This window comes from Cenococcum geophilum (assembly GCF_001692895.1).
Source record: "Cenococcum geophilum 1.58 unplaced genomic scaffold K441scaffold_2, whole genome shotgun sequence".
NCBI classification, from domain to species: Eukaryota; Fungi; Ascomycota; class Dothideomycetes; order Gloniales; family Gloniaceae; genus Cenococcum; species Cenococcum geophilum.
In genome coordinates, this window is record NW_027137560.1 from 1,751,812 (window position 1) to 1,773,734 (window position 21,923).

At 40.2% G+C, this 21,923-nt stretch overlaps 3 protein-coding genes across 3 annotated transcripts; 2 read left to right on the forward strand and 1 right to left on the reverse strand.

Moving 5' to 3' along the window:
- Positions 1-1,361: 1,361 nt before the first annotated feature.
- On the reverse strand, positions 1,362-4,173 carry K441DRAFT_672866 (S-adenosyl-L-methionine-dependent methyltransferase; the record flags this gene model as incomplete). The annotated part of the gene is made up of 5 exons (XM_067650595.1): positions 1,362-1,623; positions 1,674-1,745; positions 1,796-3,844; positions 3,898-4,100; positions 4,150-4,173. The coding sequence occupies 5 exons, from the start codon at positions 4,171-4,173 to the stop codon at positions 1,362-1,364; spliced, it is 2,610 nt and encodes an 869-aa protein (XP_067509780.1).
- Positions 4,174-4,258: 85 nt separating this feature from the next.
- On the forward strand, positions 4,259-5,642 carry K441DRAFT_683698 (glycosyltransferase family 8 protein; the record flags this gene model as incomplete). Its single annotated transcript, XM_067651718.1, has 2 exons — positions 4,259-4,316; positions 4,708-5,642. 2 exons carry the CDS (start codon positions 4,259-4,261, stop codon positions 5,640-5,642), a joined length of 993 nt encoding a protein of 330 aa, XP_067509781.1.
- A 2,443-nt stretch (positions 5,643-8,085) lies between these two features.
- K441DRAFT_692167 (uncharacterized protein) lies at positions 8,086-9,369 on the forward strand (the record flags this gene model as incomplete). The annotated part of the gene is made up of 4 exons (XM_067652540.1): positions 8,086-8,143; positions 8,204-8,300; positions 8,358-8,713; positions 8,785-9,369. 4 exons carry the CDS (start codon positions 8,086-8,088, stop codon positions 9,162-9,164), a joined length of 891 nt encoding a protein of 296 aa, XP_067509782.1. The 3' UTR covers positions 9,165-9,369.
- Between the last annotated feature and the right edge of the window lie 12,554 nt (positions 9,370-21,923).

The following is a 21,923-nucleotide window of genomic DNA, read 5'->3' on the forward strand; positions in this document are numbered from 1 at the left end:
TCTGAAACTCAAAAACGGGAAATTTCCATATCATATAAGTGGTATTATGGTTTGCGACCGCTTCCTCCTGAGTGGCGATCTTCACCACATCCGGATGATACGCACAAAGTTGCACGAGACGGACCCATTCCGACTTCCTAAACGATCATATCCTCAGACATATTTCTTAGTCTGGCGAATTATGTGTTTGCTTTTTTCGAGGCATTAGCAGGCACCCTCACTGAGATGCATAAGAGAGTTATAGCAACTAGTTGGCCTTTTGAGAGAACGATAAGCATTCACGGGTGGACAGGGATCTTATGCACATGAACCTATCCCTCGGGGCCACCATGGCCTTCCTTGCAGCCTGTACACTAAATAACGGCACTCCTAAGAACAAAGCGGTCTCCAGCACCCCCACCCCACCTCATTCCCAGAGCCCATCTCCATCGTCTCCGTAAACCTGGACCCGGACATGACGCTGCACCAACTGCAACACGACCCCTCCGAAAACGGCTACCATCTACGCCGAAAGCCCAACATACGGCGACTCCTTCACCCTCGACTAGCCTCCCAAGCCCGGCGCCGCGGCGGTGGGAGTCGAGCTCTCTGAAGTCGACCGCGCGAAGCTGCAGCTGCAGAACACCAACACGATCAAAACGAGCGAGCACAAGCTCGCGACGTGCAAGCTCGCGTACAACAGCTGGGACGAGCAGTGCGTGGCCGTGTGGTTCAACCCAAGAGCATTTCCTATCATGCTACTTTCGACAAGAACGGATGCAGGGTTTTCGGAATTAACATTGTGCTGTCGTTGGCGCAGCGGAAGGCGCAGATGGATAAAAGTAAGGACATACGCAAGGATTGGGACAAGAAGTGCGTGTACAAATGGGATGGCGGCAAGTGTAATCGCTGGAAGATTGAGGCGTTCTAGAATGGCTGTGACGGATATGAGTTGGGGTTGTAGAAAAGTGTGAACGCCGATAAGGCGACGGATAGGATGTGCAAGGATATTGTGAAGGGTTGAGAAAGGAGTTGTGTCAAGAAGTGGAATGGGAAGGAGTGTCCGTTATACAAGATTTTATTTGTGCCAATAAGTGTAAGGGTGTGCTGAAGGCATCGGAAAAGGAGCTAAGAGATTAGGACTAGGTTCCTGATGTGGAGCAAGAACGGAATCTAAGGCCTGTTGCTTTTCTTATCGCTTTTCCATTTCGTAGGATGCTGACTTCCTCGATCCCAAAAAAGACCACAAAAAGTTTCTGGACTTGCTTGAATGTGGTTACCTCTAGGTAATAAATCTAGCTCAAAATGCTTTTTAGAATTTGTGGAAAATGACTTCCATCTTGAGGCTCATATGGAGCTAGAGGAATACCTGCCGTGTGCTATCAACTGTCGCATAATCCTGATACTGGGGCCCCGCCCTCAACTGCCTCATCCATCTCATCATCCACTTTATCAGTGGGGTCGTTCATGCTTGCGGGCTCTGTCGTATCCTCTGAGATGGGCGCTGCGCCATTTTCCGCAGGCTTAGATTCAGGCGTAGATTGAGGCGTAGATGGGCCTGTGTCTTCCTTGGGTTTATTAAAGCGCTCCTTAGAGTGATCAATGAGAGGAGAGTCATCGTTGTATAACCGTAGCAGCATTGCCCTTCAAAAACTTAGCAGGTCTGCAAAAGCATATCAGAAATAAACACTCACTTTCGCTCTTCTTTTGGAAGCATTAAATTGAGCGAAGACATGCTTCTCCATAATGGCAAGACCATCCGCTCCCTAATTTGAGTTGTTAGCTATGTCAACGAAAGATGGCGAGAGTGTCTTACTTGAAGCCATCTTCATCATCGCTTGTTTCGACTCTCAAAACGCAGCATCCCATGGCGATATCTCGGACCCTCTCCCCAATTTCACCCAAATCCTTCCAGCCGTCGCGACCAACCTTAGGGAACATCTCGATCAAGAGTTTTCTGAGAGTCTCACGTTTGTAAAGGCGTACGACCCTCTTTTCGCCAACCCAAGGTTCAATAATGGACAACCCGTCGGACTGTATCCGCCACCTGCAAGTATCTTGCCCTTGCGCATCTTGCTTCATGAACATCTTCACTCCGCAATGAACGAATTTCATGCCCTTGCCTTCCATACGTGTGAGAATCTCCCGTGCAAGAGCAGAGGTGTAGTATATCGCCTTCACAGGCTGGCCGGTTGCGTTTCGGACCATCCATCGGTCTCGTGGGAACCTAGGGGATATCTCATAAAAATCGTAAATTCTGACGAGTTCCTCATGATTTGGATCTAGGTACTTGAACGGCTCTTCTTGCGGTTGATTTGACTTCTTTTTGAACGGCTGGTCAGACTTAAATCGAGGTGAGTCCTTCGCTTCGTTGGGAGTATTTTCAGTCTTGGGTACTGGGGGAATATCATCTGTGCCAGCCATTTCTGCATCAGCATTTTTCAGAGGAGCACCCTTGGGCTCTACTTGCTCAACGTCAGCCTCTGCTTGAGAGGCGCCTCCTGTTTTTAATCGTTTTGGGGAGGTTGAAACTTCACGATCTTCGTCGAGGCCTCGTTTGCTGGGTGAAGCAGGCGATGGTGTCTCGTTTCCGTTTTGTTGAATAGCTGAAGAAGTAGGAATAGGGGTGGAGGCGTTCTTTTTGGGTCCCGACTCAGGGCGCGCCTTGATTTCTGAGAGCTTTTCAAGCACAGTGATGAAGAACCCGCCAGTATCCTGGAGGTGGGGATATACTCGGATACACCTTTCGAGAGGGACTCGGTCCTCCTCAGACGATGCAATTGGAGGAAACATCGCTTCAGCTAGTCGTCCAAGACCCTCCTCTCCTTTTGCTTGCTTTTCGTCCTCTACATGTTTCCAAGTGTCCCAGAAGCGTCCAGTCTTGTCCATCAATTTCCATTTTGTAAGCCCAGGTTTTCTCTTGAGGCCAGGCAGAGCATCGCTGCAGTCAACTATGCGCACATTTGATAGCCCACCGCATCGCTCGATAGCACTTGAAACAACAGCTTCGTTCTCCACGGGATTTAAGCTGCAAGTTGAGTAGACTACCCGGCCGCCAACCTTGAGCATCTGGAGGGCTCGGACGAGGATGCGGACTTGCATGGTGTGTAAGCCCAGGCCATTACTAGGCGTCCAATCTTTCCAGACACCAGGATTTTTCCGACAGGTACCGTCTCCAGAACACGGTACATCTGCTAATATGCGATCGAATTTGAGGTACTTTTTAGCTTTTCCTGGCTCGGACTCGATTTCAATTGAAGGAAACATCGTGGCGTCATGATTTGTAACAATCAAATTTGGAGAGTTGAGCCGTTTTACTTGATGTACAAGCATGTGCGCGCGCCGGTTATCGATGTCATTCGCTATGAGAAGACCTGTCGATCTTCCATCGTCCGACCAGTCATCTTCAGCCTCAGCTTGTGACTTCTCTGCCTCGATTTCCTTTCCATCCGGACTCATTTCCCGACCCTGTTGCTCGGCGATCTTATGAAGAACCTTCCGGACTCGAGCTTCTTCGCCCCCATGCACCATTTCTGCCAATTGGGCGGATTTACTGCCAGGCGCAGCGCACAAGTCCAAGACTGTCATTCCTAGTTTGATATCCATTAACAGTGGGGGTATCATGCTCACAACTTCTTGTCGGCTGATATTTCCTACGCTAGTTTCAGAGACCAGGAATTTTTGAAAGGATGCAAACGGTGGGAATTTGCGAATGACCTGTTTTGGGGTGGTCATTGACCAGGCTAGCTGTTCCGGATACCATGATATTGGCGTGGGAGGCTCAACAAGCTGGCCGTTGAATTTTACGGCAGTAATCTCGGGGATATATGTGTCTATCAAGCGCTGCTGAACTGCAAGCGCATGCCTGAATTAATTAGCAATGGAATTGATCCTAAAGGAATTGGGTTCGTAGAATACCCTTTAGATCCAGCAAAGCGGAAGCTATTTGGCAACTCCTTGCGCATTGCTGCCCAGAATTCATCATATTCTCCCTCGCTGACAAGCTCAAGCCTAGTATAATAGCCCTCGAAAATCTCATTCTGCTTTTGTATCTCTGTGTAGTTTGTGCCTGGTCCGCGAGATCCACCGCCTCCGAATCCTCCCCTTCCACGACCTTTGAACTACATAATTATTAGATTGTAATGCCACAGAAATTATTGGAATTCTTACATTTCTGCCACCGCGTTTCCCCATGGTATCGTATGGTGATAGACTGGAGCTCTGAGAGGAATTTCGTGACGGAGATTTCGCGGGGACTCGGAGCGCAAGGTGGCCCGAAATGCTAGTGTGCCCCTCCCTCGCTCGCCCCGGACTATCTCGCCGAACACTCGCATCTAGTACGATATACGTGATTGATACGAGGACCTCCCGCAGAGGCCACTCGTGTAGGATAAAATCTCCTAAGTTAAGTATCAACTCTTGCTTTGTGGTCAGCTGAGATGCGTCACTCTTGCTCCTCATAGATCGGCCTCTTGCCAAGTAGTAGTACCGCGCTAAGACCAGGATAAATCCGCATTGTTTGAGTCTTGTGCCTCTCTTGACTTCAGTAACGTTGTTGAGCGTAAAATTACCTCATCCTCTCTGGTTCTTTTGGTTCTCTTTTTCAACCGAACTCGATGCAGCGCTTGCGACGGCGACCGTATCATTTCCTAGTTCTTGCGATTTCTTTTAGCGCTATAGTTTCTCTTCTTCCATGGCGAACATCACCGTTCTCATGGATATCTTCAGGATGGAACCCTTCGAGTAAAGATGATCTTAAATACGCTTATGCAACGTTTCTTAGTCCTCCAACCATCTACCAATCTGAGTCTGAAGCAGACACAGACTCAGACCCCTACTTTACTTCCGTCCGCCTGCTTACATACCAGCTTCTTCACTCCCCCACCACACGCACCGGTGCAAGAACTCCCATCCCATTCCTAGTGCTCACTCTCCCTTCTGTACCACCATCTCACCTTTCAACCCTCGCCGCCGCCGGCGCAACCATCATCCCAATCCAGCCACTCGATCTTCCCGAGACCTTCAACCAACGCCTGATCACCCACTCACGCTTCCGCGACGTCCTCTCCAAACTCCGGCTATGGCAACTAACAGCCTACACCAAAATCGTCTTCCTCGACGCCGACACGATCCTGCTCTCCCCCTTGGACTCGCTCTTCACAGACCCAGACCTCAGCACGCCACTCGCTACGCTCCCCGGCAACAGCAGCGCCGCTCCCACTGGAGCACCGCCTCCATCCACGTACCTCCTCGCCGCCAGCGCTGATACGTGGGGCCCCCAGTCCGAGTGGCTCAAGCCGGGACACCCGGAGTACCTCTGCGCGTGCTTCATGCTGCTCTCCCCCTCGGAAGAAATGTTCCGGTACTACACCTCCATTCTCAGCGGGCCCGATGCGCCGTCCAATGCCGCATATCCGGAGCAGGATCTGCTGATCTATGCGCACCGGCGGGACGGGCGGATGCCGTGGCGGCGGATCCCGGTGCAGTGGAGTGCGAATGATGGGAGGTTGGTGGGGGAGCTGGCAGGCGGCGTCAGGAGCTTGCATGTTAAGGCGTGGGAGAGGGCGCAGGGAGGGAATGCTGCGGATGAGGGGACGAGGGAGGTGTGGAGGGGATTGGTGAGGGAGATGGAGGAGTATTACAGGGCGGAGGGCATAGCTTGATGCACTTCTCGTCGAGTGGGTCCGGTGGGAGGTATTGGACTGCCCTTTCTTTCGGTTGTGCGAGTTTTCGATCTCAACCGAGATCGCGAGAGCGCAGTGCGATGTTGAGTTTCCCAAGTTGAGAAATTAGGCGCATTGCTGGGCGCGGTCTTCTGGAAGAGGAATTCGAACTTCCAACCATGCGATAGAAATTTCTTCGCATTGCTTTCGAAGCTCAGCATAATTAAAACTTTGGGTAGAAGCCTGTCACCGCTCTTTATTAATCATTTACTAACCATATTTCTGTGAGCTCAACAGAACTCTAGACACCATCTAGCCCAATGAAGGGATGCCGAGGAATCTAGAAAAAGCTGTGGGAAGAGTTTTATGAGAATCGAAAACGCCTTTTTCTGCGATATATGGAAAAATTGAAATAGCAATTTTCTAAAGGGTTGTACAATAGACGGCAAAAATCTAGTCAAGGCTAAGGAATCGTGAAGAGTAACTTAGTTCTTCATTGTAAAACACGTACTCTTAGTATGCCTCTGAGTAATGCATATGTAGGATTGTGATTATAGATAATGTCCAAATATCTAGTTCTACAGAATTCTACTGTTACAATATCCTACCATTGCAGAACCGATCGCCTTATGTCTGCAAGCCTAGCTCGCTTCTTGCCAACCCATCAAATGTTGCAGCGCCTAGCCCCGCGAACGCTACATCGCAGGTACGTTCACGAGCTGGCAGAAAGCCAAGCCTTGTTAAGAAGAGAAAACACAAGTGGAAACCCTACATTAATGCAGATGATAACCTTACTAGGTTGGAAAAAAATCCGGGGGTCCGGTTTGCCAGAAACGTTCCAAAGAGGAAGAATCTTCTTGATGTAGCAGAAAGAAAAGTTGACGTTCTGATGTCCGCTGAATGCACTAGCAAAAGCCAAAAGGGTAGCGAGGGGCAGGAGGGTGCTCGTACTCATGACGTTAGAGATCAGGGACCAGCCCTTTGGAAAGTTGCGTGATTGAAACGTGCATACCCAAAGGGGAGGTTCCCAATCTAGTTATAGTCAGAAGGCAGCGGATCACACAATTGCTGGAGCTTGAGGCTTCAAAGACAAAACCCCTAAAAAATCAACAATACACATAGTGTTGGAGTAGACACTTGACGACCCCTCCTGGTACTATGAACGCTCATTTTAAAATTAGAAGGCAATAGGGCAAATAGAAGGCGCTAAACGTGTACTTCAAAGCAAACATTATACCGTGAATGGCTCTTTCAGGGCGTCCACGAAACCGGGCAGATGCAGTATGAAAACTGAGTCTCTGAAAATGTTCCGAATGAAGCAGTTTGGAGAGGGCGCTTTGACGACTGAAACAGGAAATGCGTGGGGTCCGCGAACACCTACCAGCTTGGATTGGTGTCTAATCTCATCAGTTTGGAGATTGTTTATGTATGGCGGCCCGACTGCTTGCCCAGATCTAGTGAGCTGAAGGTTCAAGTGGGCTGGCGTATGATTGCCACTCTTTGAAGCGCCTATCCATGTTGGTTTGAAGAGCGGCATTGAACGCCATACAGCTGGGGTGATCGGCGCGCCCCGAACTCGACAAAAACCCGAAGGATGCTCCCAACCCTGGCGTTTGAGAAAGCCTTCTTCAAAGCGGTTGGTCTGACCTGGTTGCATGATGGTGTTGAGGTGTTGATGCCAACCCGCCTGAGGTTGACTCCGGAAAATCTATTGTAGGTATGGGCGCTCTTGGCTTTCCCAGACTGCAGGTCTTACTCTAAAAATAGTATGGTGGCTTCGATTGTTCGATCATCTTTTCTCTCCCGCTCCACTCGTGATGGTTTTTCGTACTTATCGTATTTCGCTCAGTGCAAAATCTTGGCTTGAAGGCTAAGACACAGATGAGTCTTGAGCCTTACAGGCTTCACATTTCTCCTACGTTTTCTTAATCACTTTCGTACTTTAAGATGCCTTTAGTATGACTTAGATTTACTACTAACTTGGGATAGCTCTGGAAGAAGAAAAAGGCTGCTTTTTTTTATTTCTCATTTCCTTGTCGTCTTGCGTTTTCATTTGAGCGGGGCGGGTAGATGAGCACGAAGGTACTGGGATTGTGACCAGTGGCATATCTCCAGATACTTTTCCAATTAAAGTCGGGCGGCGAGGGCTTATGATCTCGGTCACTTTGCATTACCTCGTGTGACGAGGCGTCCGTATACCTGCGTGTGTAATGTCATCGCTTCCTTTTTCACCCCGTGAGAGCGAGAAATCGTTTATTCCGTGAAGGTCTCAAGTATGGGGTATCACAACTGTACTAGTCCTTCGTAAAGGATTCTAAGCATCGGTCTCTATATTTAACTAGCCCATCCAGCTGCCCTGGGAATTTTGTTCTCCTATCTTGCGTCAATCAACATCGAATCTCATTACATTCGCTTATTCCATTCGCTTATTCCATTCGTTACCATGATCCTGTTTCTTGCTCCAATAATTGTTGGCATTCTTGCCGAGGGAGTCCTATCTGGTGGGCATGACCATGGAGATCAATCTAGTTGTGATAACGCTTGCTTCTCTGGCTTTACAGATATCCCTGGCATAGCCAGTCTCTGTAACAATGCTAACCGACCAACAAAGACTATCGAAGTGTCAGTTACTGCGCTGACAACTTCCACAATCACTATGTAAGACAGTACAGGCTCCGTTTAAATATAATTTGGAGAGCAACTGATAGTTTTCAGTACCATACCTGAATATAGATATACTTACGATGTATACACTACACCGACCCCGACGCAAATGACCAGCTGTGTGACTACATCTGCACCATTCACCAAAACCCTCGGCACCAGCAATCTCATTGTTGGCGAGTCCTATGCAGCCTCAACTACGACCCCTCTGCCTCTCACGCAGCGCGATGGAACATGCCCAAGCTGCCCACCGGTTAAAGAAGCCGTGACAAGCGCGTGCAAGTGCTTCTACCCCCCGGGCCCGGAGCAAACAGTATACCAAAATAATACCGTCACTACTTTAACATCATACGCAACATACCAGACGGTGTCTTTCAACTACCAACCAACGACTAGGACACTAGCAGGTATGTCACAAAATCACTCCCTCTTTTCTCGACATAGTAAGTGGAGCTTCGAGCTGACTTGGCAATTACAGCGCAATGCACCCCTAGCTCGGTTCCCATCTACGGCCGTGTCATCTATAACACCTGCTCCTCCCCCGGGATTCCACTCTCCTCCTACACCGAATGCAAAGTCCCTTTCAACACCACTACCTCGCACGGCATCATCACGAACCCATACGGGCTCGACTCCGTCGGTTGTTGCACCGCGTGCGCCAACACGCTCAACTGCTTCCAGGCGTTCACCGACAGCTCTACCAACACGTGCATCCTAAATCTCCGGACGGCGAAGGACGCGACGAATAAGAATGTGACAGCAGACTGCCCGAACGGGCATACGTTTGTGGGGTTTGGGGATCTGAGGGGGAGTGGTGGGCAGGGGTTTATTGGGGGACATTGTGCACAGGGGTGTTGAAATAGTACTGGGTCATCGTGCTGGGATTGGGGCGAACCTGAAGCCGAGCGTTTAGGGGTATAGGCGCAGTCTTGGTTGAGAACCTGGGTTAATATAAAGCTAGGTGATTTTAGCTCTGTAAAGTGTAAAGCGTTTTAAAGAATCATATTTATAAGCGCTTTCTCAGCCTAGATAGTCCTAAGCTATTGGAATCAAGAATCCAGGGATGCTTTGCCAAATTTGCCAAATTTTAAGATAGTGAAAGTCTAGTGCCATACGCCATAATGATGAAATGTGTCATAAGCTATCACTAGAATGAAATTTGACTACGGACAGGATAAGGAAGAGGAAACATGGAAGAGCAAGGATATAGTCCTGAACATGGTAGTTCGTAGATCTTAAGATTTCCTCCGCGATATCCCACTCTCGTCATGTACAAGATAGGCATGTGGTCTGTATTGTGAGGAACTCGAAGAGGAGAGCCTAACATGATTCCATCTAAAGAAGAAGTGAAAGCCTCATCGGACTTAGATAGGCAGTAAAAGTGCACAGAGATAATCGTAAGACTAAGGGGTCGTTCGGTTGCAAGTTTAGATTAGAATGAGGGCTTCAGAATAGAGTTCATCTAAAGCTCCAATCTGATTTTGAGCCGACTGTTTGAGTTCCAGTTCGACTTAACTTCCGCCATAAGTTTTTAATGTTCCTCTAACCGCCTAAAAAACACGCTAGAAGTTACTAAAAAGTTGGCAACTTTACTATAGAATATTCGGTTGATCCGAATAACGACATCCAGATTAGCTTCCCAGTCTTACCTAAAGCCAAAAGTCCTGCACGTTTTGCGCTACTTCGAAAATGGCTTCATTGGTGTGACGATTCTCACGGCTGCAATAAGCACAAATTTAAATCCGAGACAACGTTGCCGACTAAACTCCTCTACGTTGGAGACCCTGAAGATGTCCTATATCTCTACTACACCAGGAAAAACAACAGAGTAAAATATGTCGCGTTGTCCCATTGCTGGGGCGAAGATCCTCCTACGATGAAAAGTCCTCAATTCTGCACAACGGACAACAATATCAAGGCACGACGAAAAAGGTTCAGTCTCTCTAAGCTACCAAATACATTTTAGGACGCAGTCCGAGTAACCCGGGAGCTGGGTATCCATTACCTTTAGATCGACTCGCTTTGCACATATCCTGATCGATCCCGAATCAAATACCTTAGAAACTTAAGGTGTTTGTTTCTATATCTTAAGCCAAATCTTACCTCAGCAAGCTCAGACCGTGAATCAATTTACCTCAGCGAGCTTAGACGCGATTTTTTAGCTAGCATTGGAATAACCTATGCCGTCTTCCGAATTGCAAAATCACGTCTAAGAACCTTTAGCGAGATTTGTTAAAATTATAGCCAAAATCCGCTAAGCGGATATTGCGGATATCTAATTTATTCATTTATATAACGTGTTATTATTACTATATAAAGTCATATTTTTTTTAAGACTTAGGGCTTTTAAATGGTATAAATTTTATTATATAGCTATTACTTAGTCCTAATATTAATTTCGTTAAAGTTAAAAAACGCGTTATTAAAATTATGAGCATATATTATATCTTATTAAATAGTCTACTAATATAGATGTTGGGAATATAGGCAAGTTGCCGTCACGTGTCGCCGCGGCACTAGCGTGGTAAGGAACCTTAAGTTCCTCACCCCTTTCTTCAGGATATATAAGAACAACAATTATTATACTATCTATAAACCATAGCTACGTAATATTACCTTGTGTAATCAACACTAATCAGTGGTTAACTTTACTATTATACTATAGAACAGCAAGGTATTCCACTAAGAAGAGATAAGCTACTATACCAGTGCTACTCGTGCTAGAGAAAGCTATCTTTTAAGGTTAGAACTGGTCCTAAACCTTAAATAGAACTCTTCTACAAATCTAAGGATCTAAAGGCTAGAACTAGTCCTAAGCCTTTCTAAGATTACGGATTCTTGCGTCTATTACGCAGAATAATACGCTTTATAAGTCTTCGCGATTTAAGGCTAGAACTAGTCCTAAGCCCTATAATCGCAAATATACGGCCGAATGTATACTAAATAATAAACGCGTACTAAATAATAAATATATATCACAAACGCGTACCAAACGATAATCCCTACACTAATAACACTTCCCTCCCTCCGAAAATATGGCTACGCTTACTTTAAATAACTAGAAAGACTTCTTACTACTAGGGGTAGCTAAGCACGCGAAACTTATTAATAAAGATTGGGACGAATTCGCCTTTAATATAATAACTTATACCGTAAAATAAGTTAACGGCTTTCTTCTATACTATATTATATTCTACCAAAATAGATACTACGCCGACTTATAACTATAGGAGTATTTTAGGGAGGATTTTATAAGATAGACCGCTAATACCTAGGTACTTAGTAACGTTAATATTGTTTAGAATTTTTAAGACTTCCTCCGTAGGAATAGGGTATACGTTATTAAGAACAGTAACCCAATTGCTAGTAATATTTAGGCCGTTATTACTAGTATAGAAGAACTAATATAGACGGAAGCTAAGATTATATATTAACTACGGAAACCTAAAAACAACCTATATTCTTTAGAAGGCAACTTTAATTTATATTAAAACCCCTAGAACGCTAACCCCCTACCTAGAGCTACTCTTCTACCTAGAGGTGCCCTCCTACTTAGAGTTGCTCCGCCTTTATCTCCTTTACTCTAGCTAACCGGTAAGCCTTTACTATAAGAAGTTATAAATCTAATAAAGGTATATTCGGATAAAGAGAAGAAGTTTAGGGGAGAACTATATAATATTCTCGGAGTAAAACTATAGGTCTTTTATAACTGTTGCAATAAGGTTAGAATTTAACGCCACTAGTACTATTACGCTTTCTCCATTATATTAAAGGGACGGGCGGCAATATTCTATTACAACTATATTATAGGTAAAAACTATAGCTTTAATATAATGCTTTAGCTTATTAAAGCCTACTTTAAAACTAATAAGAATTGCTAGCTTTATATATCCGAATAGCGGAAGACTATATTCTAAAGAGTTATCGCTTCTAACCTAATAAAGACTTATTTAGAGTGCCTTTAACTACTCTTTAATAAACTTTAGAAAATCTAATATAGCCTTATTAAAACCTACCAAAATAAAAATAGCCTAAGGGACTAGGTTATCTTAGCATGCCATAGCGTTCCTAAGTGTAATTTAGCGCTATATAAACCTGTAGATATATTTAAAGGAGTATATACCAAACTACGCTCCGCTATAGGTACTATAATATAAACACAAGAACCTTAATAGTTCTATATTAAAAACTATGCCTAACTAAGTATTCCTAACTAATATAATTATAACTAGACTGATTAAATATATAGTGGCCGTAGTAGGGAATACGGAAGAGGGTATAATTAATATTAACTATAAGGTAATTATAGAGGTCCTTATAGAGGTTTATTTTAAAGTAATTACTAAAAAAAGTGCTATGTTTGTAAGAAGCCAAATTACTAGTTAACTAGACACTCTCTTAATAAGCGAAAGGAGGTATATAATAAGTTCCGTCAGAGTATAAAAAATGTTAAAAATTATAAGGTTATTATAGCCTACTTCTAAAGCTTCCTGGTTTAATATAAAGGCGTAAAAGATTTTAAAGGTAAGGTTACTAAGACTAAACAACTCCTTATAGATATAGAAATTAAGGACTACTTACCTAACTAATACTTTACTAAGTATAGTAAGGTAAATGGCACACAAACCGTCGCTGTTCTTAATAACTAATCTACGCTCCATTCTATTACAAAATTAGATATCTTTAATAAGCTAAAGGAGAGTTCCGCGTTTTCCTTTAATAATAGATACTTGGCGAATATCTTTTATAGTATTATACCGGATACTAAAGCCGTAGAAGTATCTATAGTAGGAGAACCTTAAGTTTAAGCCCTTTAGCAGCTTAATAGCTCTGTTTAGATTAACTATTTAACGGCAGGCTAGCATACGATTCGTTTTAGCAAAGGTACTACAATCTCTCTCGGCACAATTAGGGTTTAAACCCCCTTAGGGTATATTAGTTTTTACATTATTCCTATAAATACCCCGTTTCTATTTTATATCAGAGATATAGACAAATTAGGCGTTAAGCTTAATAACCTTAAGAATATACTTATCTAAGGAAATAATCGGGTGCCCGTTATGTATAAGTGGGGTTATCTTTAGTTGCTCCTTTATTAACTAGAAAAGAGTATTACTTAAAGCCACTTAACTAAGTTAGAGTTACGCCAACTATACCATTGTTTTGGCCACCTATCTATTTACTAATTACTTAGGGTTCTTTAGCGAGTAGGCCATAAAGTCAAGGTTAAGGCAATTAAGCATCTTATAAAATACTATTACTACTACTAAATAAACTAGAGGTCCCCTGGTCGATTTAAGTTTACCCTTAAAGATAACTATAACTTTAACTTCTGTATTATTATTAACGTTATATATCTTAGCGGCAAGCCAGTACTCTAAGTTATTAACTTCTTAACCTTCTTTTAAGCCGCACGATTTTTAAAGGATATATCAGCTAGGAACGTATAAGATACCCTTTAATTATACTAGATTAATATCTACCTAGGACCCCCTAATTAAATCGTCCATAATATAGAAAAGAACTTCTTATTTATAGAGTTCCGATAATAAATAAAGGTAATAGTAATTAAGGTTAAGGAAGTCCCTATTAAGGTATATAATAGTATTAAAAAAGTAGAACAATATTACGCGCTATTACGCCGCGTATATAAGATTATCTCTTTAGAACTAAAGGACGCTAGTAAAGAACTTACCTTATAAATGGCTGTTAAAGCTGTTAATAATTCCGCTGGCCCGGATAGACTTATACCTACATTACTAGTCTTTAGCGCCTACCCATAAATAACTAACAATTCTCTACTATCTCCCTCTATTATATAATGAGCTAAGGCGATTTACAAGGCAATAAAGGAGGTGTAATGCCTCTATGCTATATACTAGGTCAATAATATACTAGGAATAAGAAATGGCCTAAACACCTTAACTATAATTAATCTGCCACTCTAGTCTAAGGTACGCGTATAGCGTAAAAAGGGAGGATAGTTAGGCCCATATTAACTTATTATAATTAATAGTTAAACTTATACTATTTAGATGCCTTACGGACCCACTTAATTTTATTTAACTGTTATTAAGCCTTACTATAAAGATAATAATTCCAAGCCTTTATAGGATACCTTAAAAGATGCCCTAAAAGAGAACTACGATTAATATGCTCTAGAAGGCAACTATAATCCTAATATAATTATAGTAAATGCGCTATAACTATAACGCGGTAGAGGTCGCCTAAAGGGATTACAAAATTGCTAATATCTTATTAATTTTAAAGAATAATTTGTTGCCGCTATTAAGAATAAAGTTAAGTTATTAATGGCCTTTATAACAGCTAAAGAGAAGGCTAACTTTAAGCTCGCAAAATAGCTCTAAAAGGAAGGTCGTATTATAACCCTAGGAGCTCCTTTCTAAATATCTAATAAGCAGGAAATTAATAGTCTTATTATAAAAGAAGTCTTTAAATTTAAAAAGTATAACCCTACTAAGTTTAATAAAGTTTGCATCTTTAAGTTAAGGATAGTTAATAAGATTAAGGGCAAGGCTACTAACTCCCTATTTAAAAAATTAAGGCTTATTATCTAAGGTTACAACGATAATAGTAAAGAGATAATTCTTATATAATCTCCTATAATTTAACGAGCTAGTTAGCAAGTTATTGTTATATTAGCTCCCTCCTTAATAAAGAATAAAATAGCGGTTTATTTACGAGATATTACTTAAGCCTACACTTAATTAGAGACGCCCCTTTAGCGCTTAATACTAGCATACCTTCTAGAGTAAATTCGCCACCAGTATCCTGAAGATACGATTATAGTTATGCTTAAGCCATTATATAAAATCGCAGAGGCAGGAACTTACTAGTGGGCTACTTACAGCAAGCACCATAAAGAGAAGCTTTTAATAACTACTTCTATATTCAATCCCTGCTTCCTTATTACAACTACAGGAACCCTATTTAGAATTATTGGTATATAAACTAATAATATAATTATTTTAGAAAATAACCAATTCTTAGCTTTTAAAGAGGATAAGTTAGTAAAGGTAAATCTTATAGCAAAGCCAAAAGAAAAGCTTAATTTAACAACACTATTACTCTTTAATAGATGCATCCTTTCCCTAAACGAGGATTCCATTGCTTTGCGCCAAAAGGGTTAAGGTAAGAAGATTAACATTATTAACGCTAATTCCCTAAAGTAAGGATATGTGGAGCAACGCGCTTATGGAGCTTATATTACTTCTATCTATTAACCTAAGGCTTTATTTAATCTCTCTATTACCGCCTAATACTAGAAACTAACTAAGGATGACGTTCTTGCCCTAAATAAACGTCTTTCCTAGCAAATAAACTATTTCAATTAGGGACTACTCTACGTGCCTATTAATCTTCCTACCGCTAAGCTCTTTATATTTATTAATAGATTATTTATAAATAATAAAGATTTTAGCTTCTAGTTAGAATATAAGATTATTATCATGAATGAATTTACTAGAGAGAATAACTTTATAATCTATAGCAATATTATCTATTAGAGCTTAACTAAGAGTAAGCGCGTTACCTAAAGTGTTTTAGCGTTAGAGATATATAGAATAGTTGGCGGAGTTAATATAGTAATTACAATTAGAACTACCCTAAAGATAATTACAGATCGACTTAAGCTTCCCGTTATCCCTATAATCGTATACACTGATTTATTTTCCCTCTATAAGTATTTAGTTAAGCTTAATACCACAAAGAAGAAGCGCCTTATAATTAATATTATAGCACTTCAGCAATCCTATAAGCGTTAAAAACTCTTTAAGATTTAATAAATTAATAGCTAAGATAACCCGGTAGATATAATAATGAAGGCGAACCCAAACAAGGCACTAGAGACGTTTATTAACACGAATACTCTATATATATAAGTTAAAGGTTAAGTTAAAAGGGAGTCCCTAGAAATTTCTTAGTTACGTAAAGTCTTAAAATATCTAGAAACTTTAACCGGCGGTTAAAGTTATCTAATTGGTTAGATTCTGCAAACCCTAACTTAACCTAGCCAATTAGGATTTTCCATCCCCGGGATAGAAAATCGCTATTGGCTCGCTTACCGCTAGCGCCTTAACAGCCCTACTAATAAGATACCTACCTATAACTTATAAGCAAGAAAGCACCACGTGCTAAAAGGCAAATTTTAGGATAGCGAGACTTATATTATAATGGCAATAGTAAGTAAGGAGGATTAATATTTATTACGCTAGTCGAGCGGTATATATATATATATAGATAGTAACCGCAAAAGAAGAGTTGCCAGTGTTGGGAATATAGGCAAGTTACCGTCACGTAAGGCAAGTTGCCGTTGCGTGCGGCAAGTTGCCGTCACGTATTACCGCGGCACTAGCGTGGTGAGGAACCTTAAGTTCCTTACCCCTTTCTTTAGGATATACAAAAACAACAATTATTATACTATCTACGAACCATAGCTACGTAATATTACCTTATGTAACTAACAATAGATAAAACTATACAGATCTATAGATATCTACTACTTAAAGTTATTGCAATACCTAGTAGGTACTATAGCTGGGTCCTTTTTTAAAAATATCCTCCCTTAGCCCGGAGCTACTACTAGAGGGTAAGCTTTAGGCAGAGCCTTATATAGAGCTTTATACAGAGCTTTATATAGAGCTTTGTATAGAGCTTTATATAGAGCTTTATATAGAGCTTCGTACAGAGCTTTATATAGAGCTTTATACAGAGCTTTATATAGAGTTTTATATAGAGCTTTGTATAGAGCTTTATATAGAGCTTTATATAGAGCTTCGTGCAGAGCCACGTATAGGCATATAGGTATATAAATATACAGACGTACAGACGTTTATACGGGCGATTAATTGTAGAGATATTTATAGAGACGATTATATAGGCAATTAATCGATTAATTATATGGGCGTTTATACAGGCGTTTATATAGGCGATTATAAAACCTTTCTAGTATATTAGTGCTAGTAGGGCTTTAAGCAGAGCTTTAAGCGGAGCTTTATATAGAGCTTTTGCAGAGCTTCGCGTAGAGATTTTATAGAGCTTTAGTAGAGCTCCGTGCAGAGCTCCGTGTAGGTCTCCCCTAAGCTTTATTCCGTAGAGCTTTTATAAAGCTTTATAGTTCTATATAGATATAAAGCTTATAACTCTATTAGGGCCTATACTATAACCTATAAATAGCTATAAAGTAAATAAATTAAATAGGTATATAGTAGATAGAATATCCGCTAGTTATAAAGAGGGTAGGCGGTATAGGCGTAAGTATTTAGCGTTAGTAGTTACTACGCGGCTTGGTAATACAGAGGTAGAATTATAGCCTTTACTATAACGACTTCCTCTTAATATTGCGCGGGTATAAGGAGCTAAGGATTTTATAGCTTTATAAAGTAGGCTTTTCTCTATAATTTAGTGTACTTTTAATATTAATAGGTATTATAGGAGGGTAGATTAATTTCGTTAAAGTTAATAAAGTTTTCTTATTATTAGGAAAACGGGAGGGTAGTAGGGGCTAGCCTGGGGCCATTTTCGCTAAATCCGCTAATCTACTTATATATACTTCTTTACGCTAGCCCGGGGCCATATTAGCAATATTAGTAATATTGGTAATATTATTTAAAAAAATTCTAATAGTTATAATATTTTCTATAATTATAATAGCTATAATATTTCCTATAACCGTAATATTTATATAGAAATTTAAAATTTAAAATTTAGGTATTAAACAATTAATTAAAATAAGCGGGAAGCCTCTTACAGAGGCTCTAAATTATTAATTGGCGGTGTTCCTAATGATTTACTAGCTATATACTAATTTCCTAACTAGGCCTAGTACCTACCTATTCTACCTATTTTACCTATCCTGCCTATTCTACCTATTTTACCTATCCTACCTATCCTACCTATCCTGCCTGTCCTACCTATCCTACTTATCCTATATATCCTACTTATCCTACCTATTCTACTATCCTACCTATTCTACTATCCTACCTATTTATACCTACCTATCTATACCTACCTATTGTAACGGCGCTATTATACGTTACCTATTAAATTCTACTATATTCTACTAACCTATAATTAGCTCGCCTGGAGCTAGCGCCTTAGCGGCTTACCCTATATATTTATTTACATCGGTTTTAGCAACCCCTTTTTCCCCTTCTTTTTAGCTTAGTATCTTTATAATATAGCATTCTATAAGCTTTAGTTTAGAGGTATTTATACGAGCCGTAATATTATACTAAGCTTACCCTATCTTACCTAGGAAGGCCTTAATAATATCCTACCCTAAAAGAAACTTCGTCTATAATAACACATTAACGCGCTATACTTAGACACTAAAACAACTCTATATTACCTGGGAAGGCCTAGATAATATCCTACCTTATAAGCTAGATAGGACTAGACCTATACCCCTAGAATTAAAACTAAAGTATACAATACTAATAAACCTTAGGAAGTTAATAATAGTACCTAAAGCAAGCTTATTTAAGAGAGCTGCCTTTACCTAAGAGGAACCTAAGATCCAATTAGGATCAGAAATTGAAGATAATAATATTATTATAAACGTACGCGAGTAGATTCGCGCCCTTATAGCCAGCTAGGAAGCTAATTATCTTAAAGTAAGAAATATATAAAAGACCCTATAAGAGATCCTAGAAAGCCTTATAGCCCTATAAAATAGCCTAGCTTCCCCTTCTTAAAGCCTTAGCCGACCTATTTACTCTACTAAATATAATATACTAGGGAGTATAGATATAATAATAAAGTAATTAAAGTCCGTTAAGCTCCCTAACCCCCTACTACTATTTAACGGGATAGACCCTACCTTTAAAAATTAGAGGATTTAAGTATAAGGAAAGCTCTGCGTTAACTATAACTATTTCCTTTCTAAAGAAGCCAAAATGCTCTACCTCTTTAGTTAAACCACTAGGGACGTCCAACAGCACCTTTAAGCCAAGTTTAAGGACAACTCCCCTATCTAATTTATATCTATTAATAAGATAATATAGTACCTAGCGGCTATTTACGTTAACCTAAACAAAGTATAGGACGCCTAGTATAACTATAATTGCCTAATAATAAAACCGAACTAACCCTTTACTAAATTTTAGACTTAATTCCTACACCTTATAGAAGAAGGCTAGGTTCCCTATAAGAACTACCAATTAGACCTATATAATAAGCTAATAATTTAGCTATAAGAGAGGATCGCTATAACCTTAGATAACCTACTAACTTATAATAGACTTGCAGCTTATTACCTATTATTAGACTTAGAATTAAAGCGAATTAAAGCCTATTCTAATTAGTAGAGGTAACTCTATAGTAATTAGAACTTGCTAGCCATACCTATAAGAGCTAGAGTAGGAAGATAAGTTATAACTGCTCTTATACTAAAAGCGGTTATAACTACGCACTAGCGAGTGACGCCTAACTAGCTATATACTACGCCATTAACTAGTATTCGCTGTAATACTTTAATTAACCCTACCTTGGCTACGTGCTATAACTATAATAAGGAGGGTTACTTTGCCTTATCTTGCCCGGAGCTAAAGGATATAGGTAATATTAAGGAGATAGAGGAAGGAGAAATGTCTAATAAATTAGGAAAAGAAGAACCCTAGGGAAAGACTCCCCTTTAGGGTACCCTATTAATCTTAAAGAGATTAATCTTAGTTAGTTAATAGGTAGAAAGCATTTTATAGTTTTATATATAGTATCTTAAAATAGATATAGAGTTAATATAACCGCCCTTATTAACACTAGAGTAAATAGCTTTGCCTTTATAAACACTGCCTATATAAATAATGTTGCTAAGTTTCTAAATACAGAAGCTATCTAACTAGAGAAGCCTGTTTAGGTAAAAGGCTATAACGGCCAAGCTGGTTAGCCCGTTACCTACATTTTAAAGTTATATATTACTCTTAACGGACGACGCTAATATAGTATCCCCTTTTATATCCTAGATCTAGGGTTCTATAATATAATCCTTAGACGAAAATAGATGTCCTATTTTAATATTTAGTTAAATATATAATAAAGATAGTTTGTTTAGCCGGAGGATAGACTAAAGTTACCCTCCTTTATTAAGGAAATCTAAACCAACCGTAAGACACTAGCTGTAAGGGCTAACCTTACCTACTAGTAGGATGTCCTGGCCCGTAATCTAGCCTTTACCTAAGAAGACGCCTGCCGCGAAGCTGGAAAGAACTCTATACTAATAAAGATACTCTCCCGAAGCGCTATATTTAAAAAGGACTCTATATATAAAAGCAGGACAGATAGTAATATAGATAACGTCTAAATCGCGTAGATTTAACCGGTATAGAAAAGAACGCATTAATAGGATATAAGGGATAACCTCTAAAAGATATAATAGGAGTTAAAAGGAGTAACTATAACGCTAGTGCCCTAGAAGTCTATAAAGTTACGTACGCCCCTATTATTATGCAACCCCCCCGCTATAGACATCGCCGTAATTAGCGCTATAGCGTTTTACTTTAATATATACTGGAAGGACAATAAGGTCTTTATAATAAGCCTATATAAGATTAACCAAATTATTAATAATAGGGAGGAAGAGCTAGCTAAGGAAATTAACAAGGAACTAGTTAAATGCCTTTTTTCTACTATTTATATAAATTATAAGGATGCATTCTTAAAGGCGGCTTTAGATAAGTTACCCCCTTACCAGACGTATAATTATAAGATTTAATTAGAAGCTAATAACTCGCTAGGTTATAGCCCCCTCTACTAATAATTAATAGATAAGCTAAAAGCAATAAAGTAGTACTTAATTAATAACCTGGATAAAGGGTTTATCGAGCTAAGTTAAACCCCTTTTACTTCCCCTATCCTATTTATAAAAAAGCCTAATAGAGGCCTCCGCTTTTGTATTAACTATTAAAAGCTAAATACTATTACTTAAAAGGATCGGTATTTTATTCCTTTAATTAATAAGACCCTTATACATCTAAGCCGGGTAAAGATCTTTACTAAACTTAATATCCGTTAAGCTTTCTACTAAATTAGGATAGACCCTATATCTAAAGATTTAACTACGTTCTATACCCGTTATGGCTCCTATAAATATAAAGTTCTTCCCTTTAGACTAATAAACGGACTAGCTACGTACTAAAGATATATAAATAATGTTCTTTTTAATTACCTAAACGAATTCTATATGGTATACCTAGACGACATTCTTATATACTTAGATAACAAACTTAAGTATTAAGTTTATATTAAGAAGGTCCTAAAGAGACTATAGAGCGCGGGCTTATAAGTTAATATTAAGAAATATAAGTTTGGGATAAAACGTATAAAATACCTTAGGTTTATTATAACTATAGAAGGAATTAAGGTTAACCCTAAGAAGGTAGAGGCAATCCGCAATTAAAAGCCCCCTTATATAGTAAAAGAAATCCAGTCCTTCCTTAGTTTTTATAACTTCTACTACTGGTTTATCCGCGACTATAGAATTGTGGTAAAACCTCTTATATAACTAATCAGGAAGGACACGCCTTTTGTCTTTAATAATAACTATATAAAAGCCTTTGAAGAGATAAAGAATTAGCTTATCTCTTCCCTAATTCTTTATTA